The sequence below is a fragment of the Aedes aegypti genome, chromosome 3 (assembly GCF_002204515.2).
Source record: "Aedes aegypti strain LVP_AGWG chromosome 3, AaegL5.0 Primary Assembly, whole genome shotgun sequence".
Classification (NCBI taxonomy): Eukaryota; Metazoa; Arthropoda; class Insecta; order Diptera; family Culicidae; genus Aedes; species Aedes aegypti.
Window position 1 is genome coordinate 166,102,453 of NC_035109.1, and position 21,894 is coordinate 166,124,346.

A 21,894-nucleotide genomic window follows, 5' to 3' on the forward strand; every position below is an offset into this window, starting at 1 on the left:
CCAGGATCTTTTCGTAATGGAAATTTCCTTGACTTCCCTGGGCATAGAGTATCATCGTACCTGCCACACGATATACGTATGCGAAAATGGTAACTTAGGCATAAAAAGCTCTCAGTTAATAACTGTGGAAGTGCTCATAAGAACATTAAGCTGAGTAGCCGGCTCTGTCCCAGTGGGGACGTTAATGCCAAGAAGAAGAAGAAGATGTTGTTAACAAAATGTCAATAAAATCTTAATTTTTTTACCAAATTAGGATGATAGTTTTGTCTAACACAGAACACGTAGATATAAGAAATGAATGTAATGTTTGGAATGGTACTAATAAAGAAACTTTAAAAATATTGAGTCAGGCAAAATTTTACCTTAATTCAAATGCTTATAATTTTATGAAAAATCGACGAAATTGGATGCATTCGGAAAAAGTCAACAGCAAATTAGGTCTTGGAGTTGTCCGGATTTTTCAAGGTCATGTCCAAATGGCAGTTTTTTTTTTTCAAAACCCCCTTCCCCTGCAGGTTTGTTGTCAAAAAAAATGGAAATTTGTTTGACCCGTAATCTTTGGCCATCTGTTACGTTACGAGTAAAAGGCTTGTGGAGGCACATTAAACTAATAATCTTTGTCACCTTTCATTTAATTTTGTTTTCTTAATTTGATGTGGGTAAAATTCATTCCGTGTTTCAATGCACTTCAGTATTCCATTTGGCTAAGTGAGTTATAGAGCGTAACTCGTAGGGACTGTATATTCTCGGCAGAAAAAAAGAATCAACTGTTTCAAAAAAAAAAACATATATTTTTAAAATGTCTCGACAGTTTCGAACGTTCATGATCAACAATATCATTCAAATAAGACCGTTACCGTTTACATATCATCCAATAGTAGACAGCTGTTTGATAGTTTGTGAATCTTTCTATATCTACTGACTAACAACTTAAGGAAGCGTATTTACGTTTGTATCATCATTGCCAATATTTCAGGATGGATGGACAGGATATAAATAAAAGTTTGATAAATGAGAACATCAATTTGGGAAACGTTAAAATAGTTGATTAAAAGGCCATGATGACTGCAGCCAAGCACAACGTTAATGTAAGTCTTCTTGTAATGGAAGCTGCACCCCTAGCGAAACGAAATCGCTGAGCTCCTTCAGTATTTGAATATCTATTCGTGAGAGCAGTGTTTGGTATCGTTCATCTCCAATCGTTCCTTTCAGAGTTATTAGCTACAAAAGACGAAAAAAGTAAAGATATACTAACAGTGAACAAGTTTAGCGTAATTTAACAATTTTACCTGATTTTGTAAATAATCCTTTAATACAATAACATGCGTAGGATCTTGCAAACAGACAGCTCGACATCGATCGTAATGAGGAGTTTCGTTCTGCATATTTTCAGTGTCAATAAACCCATAGCCGAACATCATCATTCCTATTTCTGCCTCGTTATCGTCAGTAAGAATGAGGGAACTGTAAAAGGAGCATCAATAATCAGTCTGATAGGGTGAAGGAATTTCTAAACAACTTACTCTACTTTAGCACCACTCTGCTCATCTTCGTTGGTGATGTCGTTGAGCGTTGCGCTAATATTTGCCATAATGGTACTGAAGTTCTCAAAAATAATATCACTTGATACCGTCATTAAACTCGTTAGAGCTAAGGCCAAAAGCTTTTTCTCGTTGTTTCTTGCCACCGCAGGCATGTCCACCAACCAAGACGTTACGATCTTATCCATAGCATCAGGGATTCCCATTTCGCTAAGAATCATGCTGAAAGTGACCTGGTCGAGTATCAAAATCCTCGCAATCATCTGCAGGTAGATTTGGTTGATTTGGATGAATCCTTCGTGCTCGTAGTATTTCCTATGGTACAAAAATAAAACAGATTAGAAAACTACCATACATCAATAAAATAATAAAAGTAACGCACTTGAATACTTCAACCAGGTAGGGCCTTAGCAGTTCAATAGAATACTTTGGTGCAATTCGCAGAACGGTAAGGAACAATCGGTAGATTACTATCACGCCTTCCGTACGCAGATCAGTCAAAAGGTAGTGGCAGGTTTTTATGATATCCTTTCCATACTGTGGTAGAAATACGTCGGGACACAAGAAGATGTATGTCTGGGTTATAGCGAGACATGTTCGCAGATTATTGGATGATTGCTCTGAAATAAAACGCGTTTTATTATTCGGAAACTGTCAATATTAGTTACGATTAACCTACCGATTAAGGGAAGCAAATTATCACAGAGTTTCAGCAGGTCATGGTTCATCGTTCTGCTGTATTGCACGACGATTAGCCACAACTCTAAGCCTTCGTCCAACAAATACACGTGCGACGGTTCATTGATATTTGTACTCATCTCAATGATTTGATAAATAAATGCAACTATCGGTTCCGGTGAAGGAATTTCATATAATGCTTTTATGATCTGCAGCTGTAAAAGAATAATTGAATTAATTTCTGTTAACAATCAATATGACGTTTTAATGTGTCGATAATTACCAAGGTTGAGATTATGGCACAGCGCAGCATATCATGTTCGCGACTTTCTTCCCACAGTAAAGGAAGATATTGGATCAAATTCTCCACCTCCAGTTTGATACACATCGACATCTTTTCGATAATGAATGACATCACATACAAAACAGTCATTTTGGTATCACATTCGTGCGATTCCTTTAGGAGGGTGAACAGCAATGCAATAACAGGTTCCAGGAATTCGAGGAACTGCTCTGCTTCGAACTCAAAATCATCCATGATGTTTTTCAGTGTCCTAACGTAAAAAAAATAGTAAATTTGTTATGATCAATAAGATTCATTACGCTTCAATATTTATACCCGGAAATCTTTTGTAATCATGCAAATGTAAATCTAATATTAGGACAGATTAGCTAAGCAATTTAGTTTTGTGATTATTATTTTTTTAAAAACATTAAAGAGTTGTAGAGACATGAAAGACACAACGTGAATCAAGAATGTCTGTATTGGAATACACTTTGAAAACAAGTTGTAAAACAGAAATTGCAGAAAATTTAAGGTAACAAAACAAATTTTGCTCAAAAAGTTAGATCGATTTGCTTTTTTTAGATTTTTCAGGTGAAGTTGTGTAAAGGCCACGTATAAATCAAATTGCGTAAAAAAAGAATAAATCTCAATCAATCATTAAATTACTTACTTTGATGTAGTAAGACGAACCGCCAAGTCTTCAGAGGGGTGCAACAGCTCGACACAGGCTCGATAAACGTCGGATCGCAGAGATTTGGAAAAGCTAACTCCTGTCCATCGCCCTATCAGCCAGATGATACGTCTACGTATTATGCGGAAATTGTGTGATTTGAACTTTAGTTCCTCAAGCAGTTGTTGAGTGAACCATTGGTCAAAGTTGATCTGAAAAGAAAAGCAAAAAATCGAAATCATTACATGTTGGAATGTAAACAGGTTTAAATAATAATCAGCTAGGTCCAAAACACACCTATCCAGTTGCTTCAATCAGTGCTCGGATCGGTTTCACACTCAAATCGACATACAACATTCTACAGATCGTTTGTTTTTTTTTTACAAAAATTGCAAAGCATAAAATTTTGCTATCACTTCTACAGAAAAGCAGGCACACGACGTACAACTATCCAATGTTAATTTGGAACTGAGCGTGAGAAGACGAATCGCACCATCCAAATAGGGCATCCTTAGGTACACTCATTCTTCAAACAATAGCTGCTCTCATTTGAACTGCCTATGGGTATTGATCATCTATCGTTCATTTTGTTCTGTTCGTTTGTAACGAAGATAATATACGATCTCAGTCAGTCATCGTGTGTCGGAGAAAGAGGCGCTCATCCGTACCTATCAGTATGTTCTGTTTGCTAATACAACAAATGCACGCTTCCTTCCAACAGATAATCAACAGGTCCACGCCTCCTCGGTGAGGTCTAGTCGATCTTTTGTGCTCATAACGACAGTTACAACTGCCTGGAAGCTATTTACCTGATGAAATGTGAATAAGTGCAAAGTTTGGATTCCCCGATTGAATTTGCCTAGCTGTTGAAAATTAAGATAAGCTACAACGGGATATGTATAAGCAAATGCGATAATTGAATTGTACAGCCCTCTGGCGGTTATTTTCACAGCTCTAGATCGTTAAATACTTAAACATAGTAATTAAATTAGAAGATGATTTATGAAATAGGGGGTAGAAGTGAATTCATTTTCCCCTATGTGAAAATAACTATTTGTATAGCAAATATCGAAACAGATGTTGCACAATGCACTGTAATATCTTAAGTTACACCACCCAAATTTGTTCATTTGAGCCCCAGAAGATAATCTAAAAGTTTGAGCGAAATCCATGAAGTATAACGGGGGGTTTAATAAGCTTAAGTTTATATGGAGAAAATATTTCAAGTGTACCGTAAAATGGAGCGAATAGAAACATTTTCCAAGTGTTTGAATGTGTACAATCGTGTGAATTAAATCCAATTCTATTAGTTTCCAATATGGGTAGCGTCTTCCTTTGCTTAGACCCCAATTGCTGATAAAGATAATAACGAAGGGTAAAACGATTTATGAAAATATTGCATGTTTCTGTTCACCCCGCATTGTGGCTCATTGAAACACGTAAACATCAATACTTTTTACATTTTGATAAAAATTAACACTTTTTCAAATGCATCTTGAAGAAATCTCAAAATTTATTCACTTGGTGAAGAAAAAACATATCAAATTATGAAAAGCATGTTCAATGTTTGACCATGTTGGAAATGTTTGCAAAAAATGGAGTTAATACGTCGCTTGATTCCTCATCCGACTTCCGGAAGTGCTTCATGGAATGTGGAAAAATATCAAAAGTATGGAAAGCTCTGACAATAGGGTTCTAAAGTCCTGTCCCAATTTAAGAACCAAAAGCTCAAGTTTACGCCAAACATCATACATACTCAATTTTAAAAAGTTTTTCGTTTGTTTAGGTCCAAAAAACATTTTCTTCCGATTTGTCACATCCCTTGTTTTAAACTCAAATTTTGATTGTATTCTGTTTTCCGTGTCCTTTTCGAAATATGAGATAGGAACAACCCCAGTGGCGTTATTGTCGACTAAGCGAACATCAAACATGATCAGAAGTGTCAAGGTTTCAATTTTGACCCATTTTTAAAATAAAGTTTAAATGCTATAGAGCCGTTATTTGAGCGGGAACATTTGCTAAAATAGTATTGAGGATTTTGCCCTCCAATAGATCATACCTGGGAGGGAGACACAGATACTACACACGAAATATTGAACAACATTTTTCCACAATTGCAAGATAACTCCCGCTCACCAACGACAATCAAGATAGGCTTGGTAAAAATCGCAAGTTTTCTTTTATTGTGTACCTTCGATCTTTTTGGTCAAACTTGGAAGAAGGGCCATAGTTTTATGTGCATTTAATTTCAATTTTGATTGGAAAAGAGTAAAAAGATGCGTGTTTCAGGGTGGCCACCAAATTTAGATTTTAAAATTCCCGCTTTTTTCCCGGTTTTCCCGGTATATTTTACATAATTTTCCCGGTTTTTATTCCATTCTTTCCAACGACCTAATATGAGTTTTTCCATATAAAAATGGTTTCAATGAAAAGCGGTTTATTTTTTCTAGTGTTTTTCCATATTATTTTGATTGTTTATCAATAGTTTCACTATTGGATCTATAAGTTGACTGTTAGATTGTTCTAATCTATATAAAATGTTATTCTGAAAACTATGGCATAGTATAGTATTCATCTGAATCGATTTGTCTCGCGTTCGTCGAATATCAATGGAGCTCTGGAGCTGTCTATCATGGGAAAGAGATGGTTAATTGTGGTAAGACAGGGATTCAATTTGTATGCTATTTGACCCATATTTACCAACAATATGCCCTTTAAGCCAAACTTCGAACTATCAAGTTCAAGTTATAAGATCTAGATAACCTAACAATCCGTTCGCGTTAAATGATTGGTTGCGTTTGATGGATTGGTTGGATTCTGGTGATGAAAAAACGATCAAAATTTCAGCTCAGAGTTTATTTTAGTGCATTTTAATGCTGAATTTCAGATAATTTAGCCGACAAAAGCCCCAGGTGCCTGAGTAAATCATCACGATGCCCAAGTAGTTCTTTATCGTAATCGATTTTTTTTCAGCTCTTAATCCTTTGAATTTTCTTCATAAAATTAAAGAAATCTCTAAAGCAAAAAAGTTCAAGGTATGAATGAAACAAGGCCACACATGTAGAAGCACTTACTTAGGGATCACTCACAATTTTAATAACACCAAAAATTGCGTTTTGTATGGATATTCTACACATTTTATATGAGCTGTAACAGCTTGATCGTTATTAAAATCGTAAATGAGCCTTTATTCAAAACTTTGTCGATTAGATAACTAGTGGCATAATTGAAGCTTTTATAAATAAAGGCTGGTTTTCATGATTAGTTGTGGTATTCAGCAATTACAGCAGAGTTCTAAACCAATCTGCAATAAGTAATTAAACTTTGATTCAAAGAAAAAAGATAAAGAAAAGTTCAAAAAATATTAGCCCTGATAGTGTGAGAACAAAAATTCAAAAAAATAATTCGAAACATTTTTAAAAAATATGGTGCATCATAGTAGAAATTAAATAATGTTTGAAAGATATTTGTTCAAAATTGCGAATGCCTCATGGCAATATCATTAAACATAACAACTTTCTATAACTTGTTTCGGAGGTTGGTTTGTAGATTTCAGCTTGAAGATGTTCGTTCAAAACGATTTTCCCGGCGATCCTCTCAAATTCCCGGTTTTTCCCGACTTTTTCCCGGTGGATTCAAATTCCCGTCTTTTTTCCGCTTTTCCCGTTTTTCCCGGTTCGGTGGCCACCCTGGTGTTTCAATACTTTATATTCGATCAAATTAAAAGATACTATCGTGGCATTGTTTTTGGGTGTGCAGGAATTGATTTTCACCCGATTGTTGTCAACTTTGTTAAAATGCAAAAATATGTTTTGAGCAATTACGCGCGTTTTTCATGTTTGTCCATTCTTTAAGATCTGGGCTCACAGTGACAGTTCGTGACAGCAGAATCGCGGCTCACTATGACGTACATAAATTTTGTATTGGTTTCTCCCTCCCAGGATCATACCAAAATAATTCTATCACACCAAAATATTTTAACACCATGTTTGATATATAGGTATTGGATGGCGTCGTAGCTAACAAAATCAACATATGTCGTACTTGTAACGCACACTGTTCGATTGTGCATGGAATGCAAGATGCGTGCTTCTGCTAAACTGCCATTTAAACTGACCTGTGAATATTTATTTCTCCACGTTGAAAATATGCACGAAAATCTATTCATCAACAAAACGGATTTAGTAATAATAAATTAAGTAAATAGCGGTATTTAAGGTCCTTGAGACAAAAAAAATTATGACCGAGTGTTACATCTAATGTTGGCATTATTGACCCATCAAAACAAACGAGGCCCACAAAGGTAAGAACACAGACAAACAGACGTAACACTTAGAACAAGTCTTAATCAGAATCATGGTCATGAGAACATGTACGCCCAATGCTAAAATCGGTGTGTTTGGCCGACGGGCCAACAGATGGCGGTAGTGTGTAAACGTCAAACACGAATAAAAACGATGCGAGCGCTGCGGGTGGCGGATTGGCCACCTACCATATTTTCGAATCAACCGTTTAAAATGTGGTCGATGGACAATGGTGAGAGTGTGACGTCTGTTTGTCTGTGGTAAGAATTTCATTAAATACTATTCGCTCTAACGAAGGTACGGTCGTACGGTGCTACCATCTGGAAAAAGTTTACTCTGTGCGTGAAGCGTCGAAAATATAACCCGGCAAGATATAGGATGTGAAATTTCAGATGCTTATATAAAATTAATTACAATAGCTATTTAAATTCTTTCCAGTACATGTTTTTTTTTTCAGGCAAAATAGTCTTTAAAATCACTTTCTCTTCACTCTGCTTGAAGTGAATCTTGGTTCAAGAGGTTCCAGAGATACCTTCAGAGACTATTACGCAATTTCTACAGGTTCTGATATGTCTCTATTGAATCCACCACCAAGTCTTCCTATGTCCAGTGTTGCTTAAGGGATGGTGGTAGGATGTTTTTCGTAATTTATTTAAGGAAATCCATGAGCCTACAACGCTTTTCTTGACTATTTTGATTTCACCAGTTGTAACTAAAGAAGCTTTTCCAAAATTTCCTACAGGAGCTATCTAAAGAAAAAAAGAAATCATTCTACCGTTCTTAACTAAATTAATTTAGGGATTTTTCAGGAAGATCTACGAGAATTCCTATACCAGTTTCTCCAGTTATCCTTTCATGAATTATATGGATTCCTTCAAGCATCACATTTTCTCTAGGAGTGGCTCCCTAAATTCCTCTTGGGATTATCCGATGATATATAATTAATAATCTTCCAGGAATTTCTCTTCAAATTTTACCTGGGATTCCTCAGAAAGCTCTTTCAGAAATTTCTCTGAAGATTTAATGCGAAATTAATCCTGCAGTTCATCCAAACAATTTCTCGTGTATTTTTTTCAAATTTAATCTTCATGGCTACAAAAAAAATCTCTGAGGTTGCATATTACAGCTAATAATACAGAAAATATTCTAGTAATTTCAATCATCTTAGCAATTCCTTAGAGACTTCCTCAAGCGCCCAAGAGTGCTTTCAGAGAACTTCGTTGGAGTTCATCAAGGGTTACTTTCAAACTTCATCAGATGTTACTTTGAGATTTCCTTCTGATATATCTTCCGAATTTTTTAAAAATGTCACCAATAATTTCTAAAAACTCCTTGATCTCATTCTGGAGATGTTCCTGAGAAAATGAATGGTGAATTATTTGAAGACATGTTTGGGAAATTTCTCTATAATTTTTAGAATAATTCCTGGAGTAACCTTAGCAATAATCACTGGAGTAATTCCTGAAGAAATTTTCAGATTTCATCCAGAAAATTTCTTCAGAAATTACTCCAGTGATAGGAATTCAGGAATTATTCTAGAAATTATAGAGAAATTTCCCAAACATGTCTTCAAATAATTTCCCCATTAATTTTCTCAGTCACGTCTCATTCAAGGATTTTTTCAGTAATTTTTTTATAAATCCAGAAGATATTTCAGAAGTAAATCTCAAAGTAACATCTGATGAAACTCGATTTAGTTTGAAAGTAACCCTTAATGAACTCCAATAAAGTTCTCTGAAAGAACTCTTAAGGTGAAGATTAATCGAAGCCATACTTGTAATTTTCGAGAGCACGAATCTGGAGAACCAAACATCCGCTTAAGCTGAAAACTTAGTCGATTGGTCACTAGCTGGTGGTGACCAATCGATTAGATTTTTCGTTCAAACGGATGTTTGGTTCTCCAGATCCGTGCTCTTGTAAATTTGAACTTTGGCTTCGATGCACCTTCACCTTAAATGAATTATTTTGAAGAAAATTCTAAAAAATCCCTGGAGAAAATAATTGTTGAAATCTTGAAGATGTTGTAATCGAGAATCTTGATGGAAGTTTTAAGAAAATGATGATAATATCATTGGATACATTCCTTGAGCACTTATGATTTTTTTAAAAAAATTCTGAAAGAATCTTTGAAGTAATTCATGATAGAATCTCTTGAGTAACTTCTATGGTTACCATTAGAAAAAATCTACGTTGAATTTTTGAATGTGTAAAACGAAATCCTCCATGACAATCACAAAATGAACTCCTGAAGAAATCATTGGAGTTCATTTGATAATTTATCGACCGTAAAGGCATTTCTTTCATCAAGGATTTCAAAATCAATCAATATATATACCGTTTTGATTCATATTACGGACACTTAAGGCCTCAGTGAAGTATAACTCATCAGAAAGCATTTTAAATAAATCATTCTGTTCAATTCCTTCGCGTTATCAATTCTTCAAAACGCTTAACTTTCGAATGGTGGGTGAAAATTTTGATTCTACAACAGGAATAATTTTTAATAAGTGGAAATGTGTGGCCTTCCCATGATTCTTATTCCGGACGCCTCTTCACTTTTGCCTCATATTCCGGACACTTCGTTTCGAATTCCGGAAAGCTCATGAATATCATGGTTAGAAAGGCCAAATCATCAAATGAAATTGACAAACCATTAAATAGACGTCTGAAGCAATTGGGTATTGTAAATTGGTATAGATATCAATGGAAAATGATTATTAAAACGAGCCTGGAAAGGGAGAACTTTTGAGTGGTAAAAATTGAAACATTTCGAGTGAAATGTTTCCCATACAAAGTTGAGTGTCCGGAATTTGAAGCTGTCCGTAATATGAATCAAAACGGTATTGTATTATTAAGCAGTAAGTTTTACACATTTCCGATTTGTGTTGTCTTAAAATGAACTGTCAAAACACAGAAGAAGACCTTACAGTTGAGGTCGAAATACGCGTATCTGTCAAAGGATACAAACTCTAGTGGAATTAAATGGTATAGTACTAAATTCGTTTTTTTTTTCAATATTTCCACTTCCAACTCAATTTACTGGAAGTCCTCGTGGCAAATTAATCATTGATATCATCGATAATTTTCAGTAAACTACCTAATGGGTTTTTGAACAGGAATTAAGAAAAGAAGAACTGTAGGCTCATTAATTTACATTTTTGTCATTAAACTACTTCTACAACATATCAAATCAACATAATTTCCGTTGCTTTAGTAATAATTCTACAAAAGCTATTTGTTCAATGTTTATTTCAATAGTCGGTTTCACAATAGCGTCTTACATTTAGATGGCGTTCACCTTAATTTTGAGGGCCCTTAAATCGAACTCCGCACCGGGCCCCAAAAACCCTAGCTACGCCACTGAGTTTGAGTGTGGGGTGGCGCTTAAAAAATCCACTCCGGCGACGCACAAAACAAACTCGCTTGCTCGGGCTCTACGGAGCGTAACACTGTTTAGGCATGTTATAGGTTAGTGTTCTAAATTCAAAGAAAATATATAAATGGTGTTCTAAAAAACAGCCTATGCTGTCTCGAATGGCAGCTTTTTTTTAAGATTATCGGTGAAAAATCGTTTCGAAAAACAACTAATTAAAAAAAATCAATGATTAATTAGTGAACCTTATAAGACAACGAAAAATCATACGGATCTGGTATATTGATCTGAAAATTGTTAAAATCATGCAAAAATCCGAAGATTTCATTATATTTTCAACACTTTTATCGACTTTTCCTTAGGTGGCCAAACTGCCCCACCTTTCCCAACTGATTATTGCGATATAGATAGCCTCCATTTGAGGACCTCTCAAAGCAATGTTGCTATTTTGACAGTTGAAAGAGTCAAAAAATTGAGTAGCGTTAGAGCACACGTAGGTTTTAGGGACAAAACGTCGAATGAAACGCCGAATCTCAGAATGTCGAAAGCAGTAAAATTTCAACAGCAATATGGATTTGTTTCCTGATTTTTTTTTACACCGTGCCAGATAAAATGTGCGCTTGGCACATAGTGAATTATTTATCTTTCATAAAAGAATCAGTCTTCTACAGAAATTTAATTTTCTTCCGAGGGGTCATATACAAATTACGTCACACTCCAAGGGAGGAGGGGGTCAGGCATATCGTGAAAAGTCTTACTAAATGTTTGAAGCTCTCACACAAAAAGCGTGACACACGGGGTGGGGAGAATTGAAAAATTCTCGATTTAGGGTGACACCATCCCCATATCACTCATTTCGACGTTTTGTCCTTTCGGCGTTTTGGCGTTCGACGTTTTAGAACTCGACGTTTTGTCACCCAACCCACACGTAGGTATAGCTGCCCTAGACGACATCAATATATTGATGTAAAGCGGACCCTGAACGACCACGATACTGACAATATTTTTTATTGTCAATACTTTTCCTCAATATTTTCACCGTGTTTTTCAGGGTCAGCTACGTAGAATGGCTCCGCACAAAACTAGTTTACTTTTTTATGATGCCGATTCACAAAAATCACCCGACAAGTACAAAACATACTTTCACTTCGGCTGCTCACATCTTCTTCTTTCTGGCGTTACGTCCCCACTGGGACAGAGCCTGCTTCTCAGCTTAGTGTTCTTATGAGCACTTCCACAGTTATGAACTGAGAGCTTACTATGCCAATGACCATTTTTGCATGCGTATATCGTGTGGCAGGTACGAAGATACTGTATGCCCTGGGAAGTCGAGAAAATTTACAACCCGAAAAGATCCTCGACCGGTGGGATTCGAACCCACGACCCTCACCTTGGTCATGCTGAATAACTGCGCGTTTACCGCTACGGCTATCTGGGCTGCTCACATATACCAAGAGCAAACTGAGAGGATTCTGATAGCATTCTTTAGTGGATTTTGCTAAGAGTATTCTGAACAAAATCTTGAGAGGATTTTGATATTTTATAGAGTGGTCATGAATGTCCTGAAATATATTAATAATAATAATTAGGGTATTCTGACGAGAAACCTGAGCTGGTTTTTAGATTATAACAGGTATTTGACAAGAATTTTGATAGAACACCTTTTCAAATATCGAAAGATTGTATACGTTATAGTACAGGGTGATTACTGCATCTTGTCAGTAAAATAAATGATCATGGAAAAATGATGTTTGAATGAATTTAAATTTCCAGTCATTATTCAGTTTTGAATAACTAGAACATTTGCTTTGGCTATGTACAGATAACAAATTTATTTTTTTTTTTCACCCTAAGTTCCAAGTACATGCGTTGTTTGGAAAACATTACAGTTTCCAGTTTGCACGCACATTATCCGAAATCATATATTTAAGCAGACTTGGCATAGTTTTTTACCAAAAACTTTCCATAATTAGTGTCTGGCTGTTCCTTAGTTATTTCAAAAGACTGTGGCAACATGCTATTTCAATCGGATAAACTTTCGAACGACGCTTGGTTAAAAATACATATCTGCGGAAAACGTGCGTGACAACTGTAACAACTGTGCGTGATAACTGTGACCAAATTTTGTGGTAAATGAAGAAAAATGCAATCCATACTTTGTCAAGACGAACGTTTTAGATGTACTAAACAGGAAGTGCACTGCAAATTAAAATTCACACACACATATTTTTTCTATGATTATTGACTTTACTGACAGGAACAGGACTTAGTGATCACCCTGTATAGAAATCGACATTAGATTTAGATTGATACTCCGAAACCGCATACTGAGAGTTTCGGTCGTGTGCATCTGAACAATTTAAGCTGAGAGAGAGGAGACAACTGGCTTAGATTGCGAGCTCCAAAAAGTCAAAGGAACCTGTCACTAACTGTCACTGAAAAACCGCACATTCGAAGGGCAGAGCATGAAAAATCGCCAAACTTCAAGTAAATGTAATTCAAATTTCTAGGTGTTTTTCGAAGATATCACATTTTAAAAAGTTGAATAACCTAAATAAAGTTGTGTGTTGGCAAACTGCTATTGGTTTTTTATATTCATATCCTTTTTCATAGTAAACAACAAGAAGTGGATGTGATTTTGAACAAAATAAGTATATCTGACCGTTGTGCGCAACCCAAGAATTAAAAACCAAGTCAAAGAAGGCAAAAAACATACCAACTGTCAGAGAGCTGTCTCCTCTCTCTCAGAATTTAAGTAGCCATCTGGAATGTATCAAAATTTCACCAACAATCACAAGGGTAATAGGGATCTGCACAAAAATCTTCATCTCTCATTCACTCTTCCATAAAATTTGTAAACAACAAGGCCAGTAAAAGTCAAAATCCCATGCAAAATCAAAACAATGCAGAGCCCCATAGGAAATGTACACTACATTTCCGACCATGTATCCGGATTGGCACAATACGTGTTATGTTGTATGTTTATTATGGTTCAAATCATGATTGACATTCGACTAGTTTCATTTAAGATTATTAAACTAATTACCATTATGAATGAAAAAACACAAGGGTGAAGAAAAAGCTGTATTAGAGTATATAATAGAATTATTAATGATCAATCATTATGGCAATCAACAACGTAATTATGTGAAACGTACCACAATCTACTAAAAATACATCTGAATCGGTAAGAACAAAGTTGAAACACTGCAGGAATTTTACATAGTATTGAATAAAAAGCCTTTGAAATAAGCATTTTACACTCACCTCGTCAAACAGGTTGAATACAGCTAGTCCGGTAGCATTGTAGATCGAGTCTTTGATCAAAAGATCGCTGAGGTCAGATGTTTCTGTCAACGTTATCGATTGAGATTTCGATATGAACTTCTGAAGCTCCACGATCAACATGGGACTATATTTCTGGAACAAGATCATATAGAACGCTTCTGTGCATGACTGAAAAAGGCAAACAATTATCGTATTATAATGGGACACTTGTGTTAAGCGTAAGCTTGCAATACCCTTAGATTGTATTTCCATGAGTCGCCACCTTCGTCTGAAACATAGCTTTCCGGATCGCTGTCCCACAGTTCGAATTCTTCAGAAGTAAGTAAAAAGTAATGCATGATGATCTTTTCAAAGATGTAGCTCAGTCGTTCGGGTGTAAAGAATTCGTTCTTTGCTGCATTGATTATTTGCTCTGAAATAAAGAGAAAATCATAAAAAAAAATCAAGAAACAGAATAATTTCTAATATGTACCTTTGTCACGATCCACGTGTATTAAGTTATGTGACAAAATTCCCTTGATCAGATTCAAGCACTGTATGGCAAAGTTTGGGAATGTGATGACATTATCCTCGAAGATAAGATTCGTCCCTTCGTGGAAGACGTAGTTGAATGAAAATTCAAAGGCCGCTGGAATGAACTCCACAAACGATGCAGGATGGGTATCGAAGAACAAGTTCAAGAACTTCATATGTTTGATGATGAATTTCTCCACCTGTTCTGATAATTTATTAGGAAGTTGTTGTCGTTTTTCTATAAGCTTGACCTGCAGTCGACAATCCAGCAATTCCTTTAGCCTTTGAAAGACAACGCGAATGAACATCATACATTTCTGATTCAGATGAGGGGCTGACACCCCAAAAATAGTCAGCTTTTTCAGAATTCGTAGGGATATTATTGCTTTCTCCAAATTAGTAGCACATAAGTCGAGTGTAGCTTGCTCTTGGATATTTGTGTAAAATAGCTGTGTAAACGCGTCCCACAAATTGAGAATAAAATCAAACAACTTTGATGTTAGTTCCTGAAAAAAAAAACAATCGTTTAAAAAAAGTAAGATCTTGAAAGCTTAGAAGCTGCACCTACCTCGAAGTGATTTCGGTCGCGTTGAAATCTTTTCGATGCAAGAACTTTTACCACATGCAAAAGAATCAACAATCCCCGATGCTGCACTAACAGATCATTGCTTTGGACTACTTCTACCAAGGTTGGCACCAGTTCCATCCAATCTTGAGGGCAGTCATAGCGAGCGATGTTTCCTATAAGCACAGCGATTTGTACGGCTATTTGCTGTACCGGTTCATTGAATCTCAACAGCAACATCTTTTTAATCTCACTTTTTTCCTCCACTGGAATAGCACTAAAAGGATAAAACAATATTTTCCATTAGATCTGTTTCGTAAATGGCGTACAGTACAGTGGGTTTCCAACCGATAAATTCCCATGACATAAGATACACTATTATGCGTTTAAAGAAATAATGAACAGGAGTTATGGTAACTATCAAACATATGTATGACTAGTAAGGACAAATTTTAAATCAGAAATACAACAACCTTTTGTTATAATATTCTAAATACAATAGGGTATAAGCACCGGTTTTGGCCATACACCAGTTGTAGCCATAGTGGATTATACACCGTTTTACATAACCAATCAGCATGAAACCCCAGAGATATGTTAATTTACTCGTCCAAATTGATTCAAAATATAAGGAAAACAGAGAAGTATACTTCTAATTTGGCCCTCTCGTAAGATACATTGATTTCTTTGTCAACTTGGGTGGGCTTCGTAGCAGTGCGGTTAGTGTCACCGAGGCATTTAGCCGCATCGTGCTAAGGAGTGTGGGTTCGATTCCCGCCTCAGGCCGAAAAACTTTTCGAGAGGAATGTTTTCCGACTGTGCCACTGGGCGTTGCATGCTAGTCCGTTGTCTAGTGTGGTGCTTCCTTCAAAGGGCAAAAAGCCCACTGGAAGCATTAACGTGTAGTGTCTTTTTTCACTTCTTGGTAAATTTAGGAACCCAAACTAAATCTCTGGCCGAAACTGATGCTGGTGGCCTATATTGACCAACGAGATTTTTGAAGAGGAAAAATGGTTTTAGCTCACTTCCGATATTTTTACATAATATGGATAGAAAGCTTGCGTTTGACATAAGTATTTGTTGTATATATAGGGCTTCGCATATGTTTTTATTGAAATTTTCTCCTAGGCAGGCCAAACCGGTTTACCATAATTGAATTGTAATACATTTTCCCTGAATCACTTTTGTGATTCACTTCAACATCAAATGTTATAAAACAATGTAAAAAAGTATAACTCTTGGAAACTTTTGTTACTAGTAATAGTTGTAATAACAGTTATTTTACTGTATCACCGTTCTTATCATTCCACACATTTGTAGAATAAAATTATGGATAAGGCAAGAAAAATATACCATAAAACATGAGTAATTTTCCCGCGATGTTCATATTTGCTAAAATCCAATAACTTTCCTTCTACAATGTATTTTTACGATAAGGATTATGGCTCACTAGAAATATGTAACTTATGTTCAGATTTTTTTTCCAGAAGTCCCCTGAAGCGTCTGAAGCTGATCGCGATTATGAATACCTATTTTGATTTCCGTTGGTGCCAATCATATAAATGTTCATGACATGTTTAATGGTTTGAAAAACTTGGATGCAACAAAAGTAATGTATGTAAATCTATCAATCTTCATGAAGATTATAGCAACTGAATCAACTAATCCTATTTTTTGGCTTTTTAATACATATATCACTAAAGTCCAGATTCTTCCCAAAAATGTGGAGAAGCTCATATCTCACATCCGATGTAATTTATTATTGTTATATTCTGCTATTTCGTGTATTCCGAAGCTCTTTGAGTCCATTATTAATAAAAAAAAATTCATCCAAATCAAAACTAGAATAAGTACAACGCAACATGGCCCTCGACAATCGCTAATTTGCTCGAATTTGTAAACTACTCGTTGAGTGCAAAGGAAAATGTAGAAGCTTTCTACACGGATTTTAGTAAAGCATTTAACCGTATACCCTCCCAAGTAACCATGCCGCTCAAGCTAAAATTTATGCATATAAACGGTGTATATAAAGCTAGCATTACTGTATATGTCCAATTAAAGTTAATTTAAAGTGGGAAAAGGTTCCACTAGAGCTATATTGAAATTATAGCTTATATATATATATATATATATATATATATATATATATATATATATATATATATATATTTATATTTGAGTGCTTTGTGAAGCCCAAGCAGGACAGTTCGGTTTTGCGTCGTCCGATTGATTTTGCTGACGGATTCGCGCGTATTTTCGTTGCCGGAGAATTTTTTCCCCTGTTTTGGAGCGCCTTGCTGGGTAGTGCTTTGTGAAGCCCAAGCAGGACAGTTCGGTTTTGCGTCGTCCGATTGATTTTCCAGACGGATTCGCGCGTATTTTCGTTGCCGGAGAATTTTTTGCCCCTGTTTTGGAGCGCCTTGCTGGGTAGTGCTTCGTGAAGCCCAAGCAGGACAGTTCGGTTTTGCGTCGTCCGATTGATTTTCCTGACGGATTCGCGCGTATTTTTGTTGCCGGAGAATTTTTTGCCCCTGTTTTGGAGCGTCTTGCTGGGTAGTGCTTTGTGAAGCCCAAGCAGGACAGTTCGGTTTTGCGTCGTCCGATTGATTTTGCATGACGGATTCGCGCGTATTTTCGTTGCCGGAGATTTTTTTTCCTGTTTTGGAGCGCCTTGCTGGGTAGTGCTTCGTGAAGCCCAAGCAGGACAGTTCGGTTTTGCGTCGTCCGATTGATTTTGCTGACGGTTTCGCGCGTATTTTCGTTGCCGGAGAATTTTTTGCCCCTGTTTTGGAGCGTCTTGCTGGGTAGTGCTTCGTGAAGCCCAAGCAGGACAGTTCGGTTTTGCGTCGTCCGATTGATTTTGCTGACGGATTCGCGCGTATTTTCGTTGCCGGAGAATTTTTTCCCCTGTTTTGGAGCGCCTTGCTGGGTAGTGCTTTGTGAAGCCCAAGCAGGACAGTTCGGTTTGGCGTCGTCCGATTGATTTTGCTGACGGATTCGCGCGTATTTTCGTTGCCGGAGAATTTTTTCCCCTGTTTTGCAGTAGTGTGTGATCCTTTGACTGCGACGCTTGCTCCTGCGGGGGCGGGTGATGCGGTCAGGATCGAACGTGTTACGCGCGAAGTGCAGGGAAAAAAAAAGTGGCGTGACTCGCGGATCGGTTCAGTAGTGTGATCCTTTGACTACGACACTTGCTCCTGCGGGGCGGGTGATGCGGTCAGGATCGAACGTGTTGCGCGTGGAGTGCGGTGAAAAAGTGTATAGTATTTTACGGAAACCCCAGTGCGGCGACGGAGAAAAACTGCTTCACATCCTGGTAAAATCGTTCTTTATTATTGTTTACTTTACTCACTTATTACCAATTCAAACTAAATACGTGCCAGGGTCGAAAATATAATTTTCGATTCGGGAAGTGTAAAAACATTGCATATATCCATTTGATATCTGGATGTTTTTATGCGGGGCTTACTGTAAATGAAAATGACCTCAGAATGTGTGTGTATTTACTGCCATTCTTGAAATGGGTCGTTGGAATTTCAGTAGAGCTATCACCTTTCATCTCCTGGGCTAAAATTGTCTGCAGATATAAAGATATCGAAGGGTATTATTAAATACATGCATACAATTTTCTTCCATAAAAGCACTGCCGGCCAGTGGGAGGTGGATTGTATCACACACACACACACACATATATATATATATATATATATATATATATATATATATATATATATATATATATTTTTTTTTTTTTGTCGGTAGCGATAGGGGTAGTACTGGCACTCTTAATCTGCCCTAAGCTCCTTCCCAGCATTTGCTTTTATAAGCCTCTATTGCGTTCATCACACAGACGTTCCTAAGCAATGTTGCTCAAATGGTCACTGTGTACGCTAGCAGCAATCAGCCCTTGCCGTAGTTTTGCAGTCTACTAATTCAGACTACTATCAAACTATGATAGACTAGAGTGGTTAAAGTGAAGAACGAAATAGTTTTATTAAAAGGTCCTCATTCCCCATTTCATTTCATCACTCACTATCGTCACTTTTATTTTCGACACTATCACATATATCACCGATTATCACTCATCAACTTTCGTAATACACTTCTGATATACTTTCCATTATATCACTTTTCACATCACACCATTTTCATATAAATTCATTGTTATTACTATTTATCATCTGTTACCATTACTAAGTAATTAAAAGATATTCAATTTAAATGTATCATTATATTGTTGCTGTAGAGTCATTAGTATTCAAACTACGATTTAGCACTATGATCAAGAAATTTACCGTAAGAAAATCACTTCGATCCATTCTTCTGCACTCGCTGTCATTATTAACACTTTTATCATGCACGTTTGAAGAGCTAGGCAATAAAGTTTATAGTCAGAGAAATGATTGCACAAATGCACAATGTATTACGGCCATTGTTAAATTAGTAGAGTTCACATCATTATTATTATATTTTTAACAAAACTATCAGAATCACTTCCACTTTCATTTTCAAATTTTCATCACCATAGATTTTATTATAAAATCACTATTAGCACCTTCACAATCACTAAATTTAATAACGACGAGTGTAACGCACAGTTCCACCAAACACCCATTCTTATGTTGCATTATAAAACGATTGATCACACGTTGGCTTCGAAACTTAACCACCATTGCTGATTAGTACAAAGGATGCTACAGCTCGTGTAAACGAACTGAAACATCAACAACCAGCACTGGTTTATAAGTAACTAATGAGCCCTGGCGGTCCCTCGGTTCGAAGAGGACCTGATAATATGCCGAAACATATTAACAGATCCTCTGCCTGAATGCAGCCGTTTCATGATAAATCATGAACCGTTGGAGGTGTGCCAAAGTATTGGGAAGGTGATATGTTTCACAGACGGGTATTATTATGGTGCACCTTCTACTTTGGCACCGTCAAACCCTGTGATCGTGGCCAGGGATATTGAAATTATAGCTTATAACATTAATTCGACATTTGTGGGCCCTTTCCCACTTTAAATCAACTTTAATTGTACATATACAGTTATGCTAGCTTTTTATACACCGTTTATAATGCCATACAAGCTGGAATACTTGCATGCAAGTTGGCTTAAATAGTCAAATTTTGCATTTTCAACAGCCAACTTATGTAAGAAAACAGCGGCATTTTGATGCTTGAGACAAAAACGTGTTCCGCAGTGTTATTACTTTTTCGTCGTTTTTTGATTGATTCTAGACCTTTAGTGTATTTTAAATTTATCTTCTTCTTCTTCTTTCTGGCGTTATGTCCCAACTGAGACAGAGCCTGCTTCCCAGCTAATTGTTGTTATGAGCATTACCAGTTATTAACTCCGCGCTTTTTCGACAATCGACAATTTTTGCATTCGTATATCGTGTGGCAACCACGAAGATACCCTATGTCCAGGGAAGTCGAGAAAAACTTCTTTTACGAAAAGATCCTCGACCGGTGGGAATCCAACTCATGACCCTCAACTTAGTTTTGCTGAAAAGCTGCAGGTTAACCGCTACGACTATCTGGGCCCCATTGTCAAAATAAATATTCGCGCATTTTGAAGCTTTAGATACCGCGATTGCTTAACACTTAAGTGTTTCTAGAAGTGAATCAATTTTATGTAATAATGCGAAGAGAGCAACGATGAAGAGAAATTGATCATTGCAAGTAAGCCCTAATGATACATCAATGTCGAGTTAGTTACAACTCGTACACTTAAATTTAAGATCACTTCATAACCGAACAGTTGGAAACCCTTGCCTGTGAATGATTCTGTTCGAATAGGTACTCACTTGGGTGCATTTTTCCTCCAATACTTGAGAACTCCATTCTTGAAGTACAACGAAGCCATCCATCGCACGTTTGCGTCGACCGATTGATCAGAGAACAACTTTACCAAAGTCAGATGAAATCCAGGCTGCACTTCCCATTCTGCCAGTTTCTGTTCGGCCGGTTTCAACATCTGAGCATCTTGGCTGCAGGCATACATTAGTGCTTCGTAGACTGCTGATTCGGCCGACATTTTTGTTATTTGTTGATTGAAATCTAAAAGAGTGCAAGCATAAGGAGTTGATTAATTTCAGCCTAATAATTGTATTTTTGTCGAAAATTAACCAAATATTAATATTATTCAATGTGATTGAATGCGAAAACCTCACCCAAATTGATAAACTAGAAATAGCAGAAAAGGTTAGGTCACAAAAAATTCAACTGGTTCTGCTTACCTTTCTTCCCGTATTTTTTTAATTCCGTTCTAATATTCTCTCATTATCAGTCCCAACCAACGTTCTACGTGGGACTTACCCTTAAACTTACAATTTTCGATCGTTAACACTATTCGGCACAATATAAATCCGACTATTTTTTAAACAAAATCCAAAAATCTGAAAATGCGTAGCGAAATTGACACACGCAGACGAAAACAAAATGAAATGTCAGACGATCGGGTCGTTCGGTTCGTTCGGTTGCTCCGGTTTGGAGTCAGCTGGCACTTTTACCGAATTTACCGCACTGTTTATGATTGGCACAATTCAGGTACACTGGACGAATGTACCCGCCGTTTATTGAATGAAACATTATTAATACGGCTATTTTTTTATTTTAGTTAAAATTTGACATTTTGGATATGTTGGAAATAAGCAGGGGACCAGGGAATAAG

At 36.6% G+C, this 21,894-nt stretch overlaps 1 protein-coding gene across 1 annotated transcript; it reads right to left on the bottom strand.

The window, feature by feature from the left end:
* Positions 1-770: 770 nt before the first annotated feature.
* Positions 771-21,681, bottom strand: LOC5563974 (importin-11). Its single transcript, XM_001648235.2, has 13 exons — positions 21,461-21,681; positions 21,029-21,281; positions 15,222-15,495; positions 14,613-15,159; positions 14,374-14,552; positions 14,120-14,308; positions 3,176-3,387; positions 2,503-2,773; positions 2,221-2,434; positions 1,924-2,161; positions 1,524-1,856; positions 1,290-1,464; positions 771-1,221 (listed from the first exon to the last, which is right to left on the bottom strand). The coding sequence occupies exons 2-13, from the start codon at positions 21,256-21,258 to the stop codon at positions 1,084-1,086; spliced, it is 3,000 nt and encodes a 999-aa protein (XP_001648285.1). The 5' UTR covers positions 21,259-21,281; positions 21,461-21,681; the 3' UTR covers positions 771-1,083.
* Between the last annotated feature and the right edge of the window lie 213 nt (positions 21,682-21,894).

Excerpts from the sequence above, each read along its gene's own strand:
- LOC5563974 (XM_001648235.2), bottom strand. The coding sequence starts at position 21,258 with ATGTCGGCCGAATCAGCAGTCTACGAAGCACTAATGTATGCCTGCAGC. Across the intron at positions 15,160-15,221 it reads GCGACCGAAATCACTTCGAG|GAACTAACATCAAAGTTGTT; the intron begins GTAGGTGCAGCT and ends TTTTTTTTTCAG. Across the intron at positions 14,553-14,612 it reads ACACGTGGATCGTGACAAAG|AGCAAATAATCAATGCAGCA; the intron begins GTACATATTAGA and ends TCTTTATTTCAG.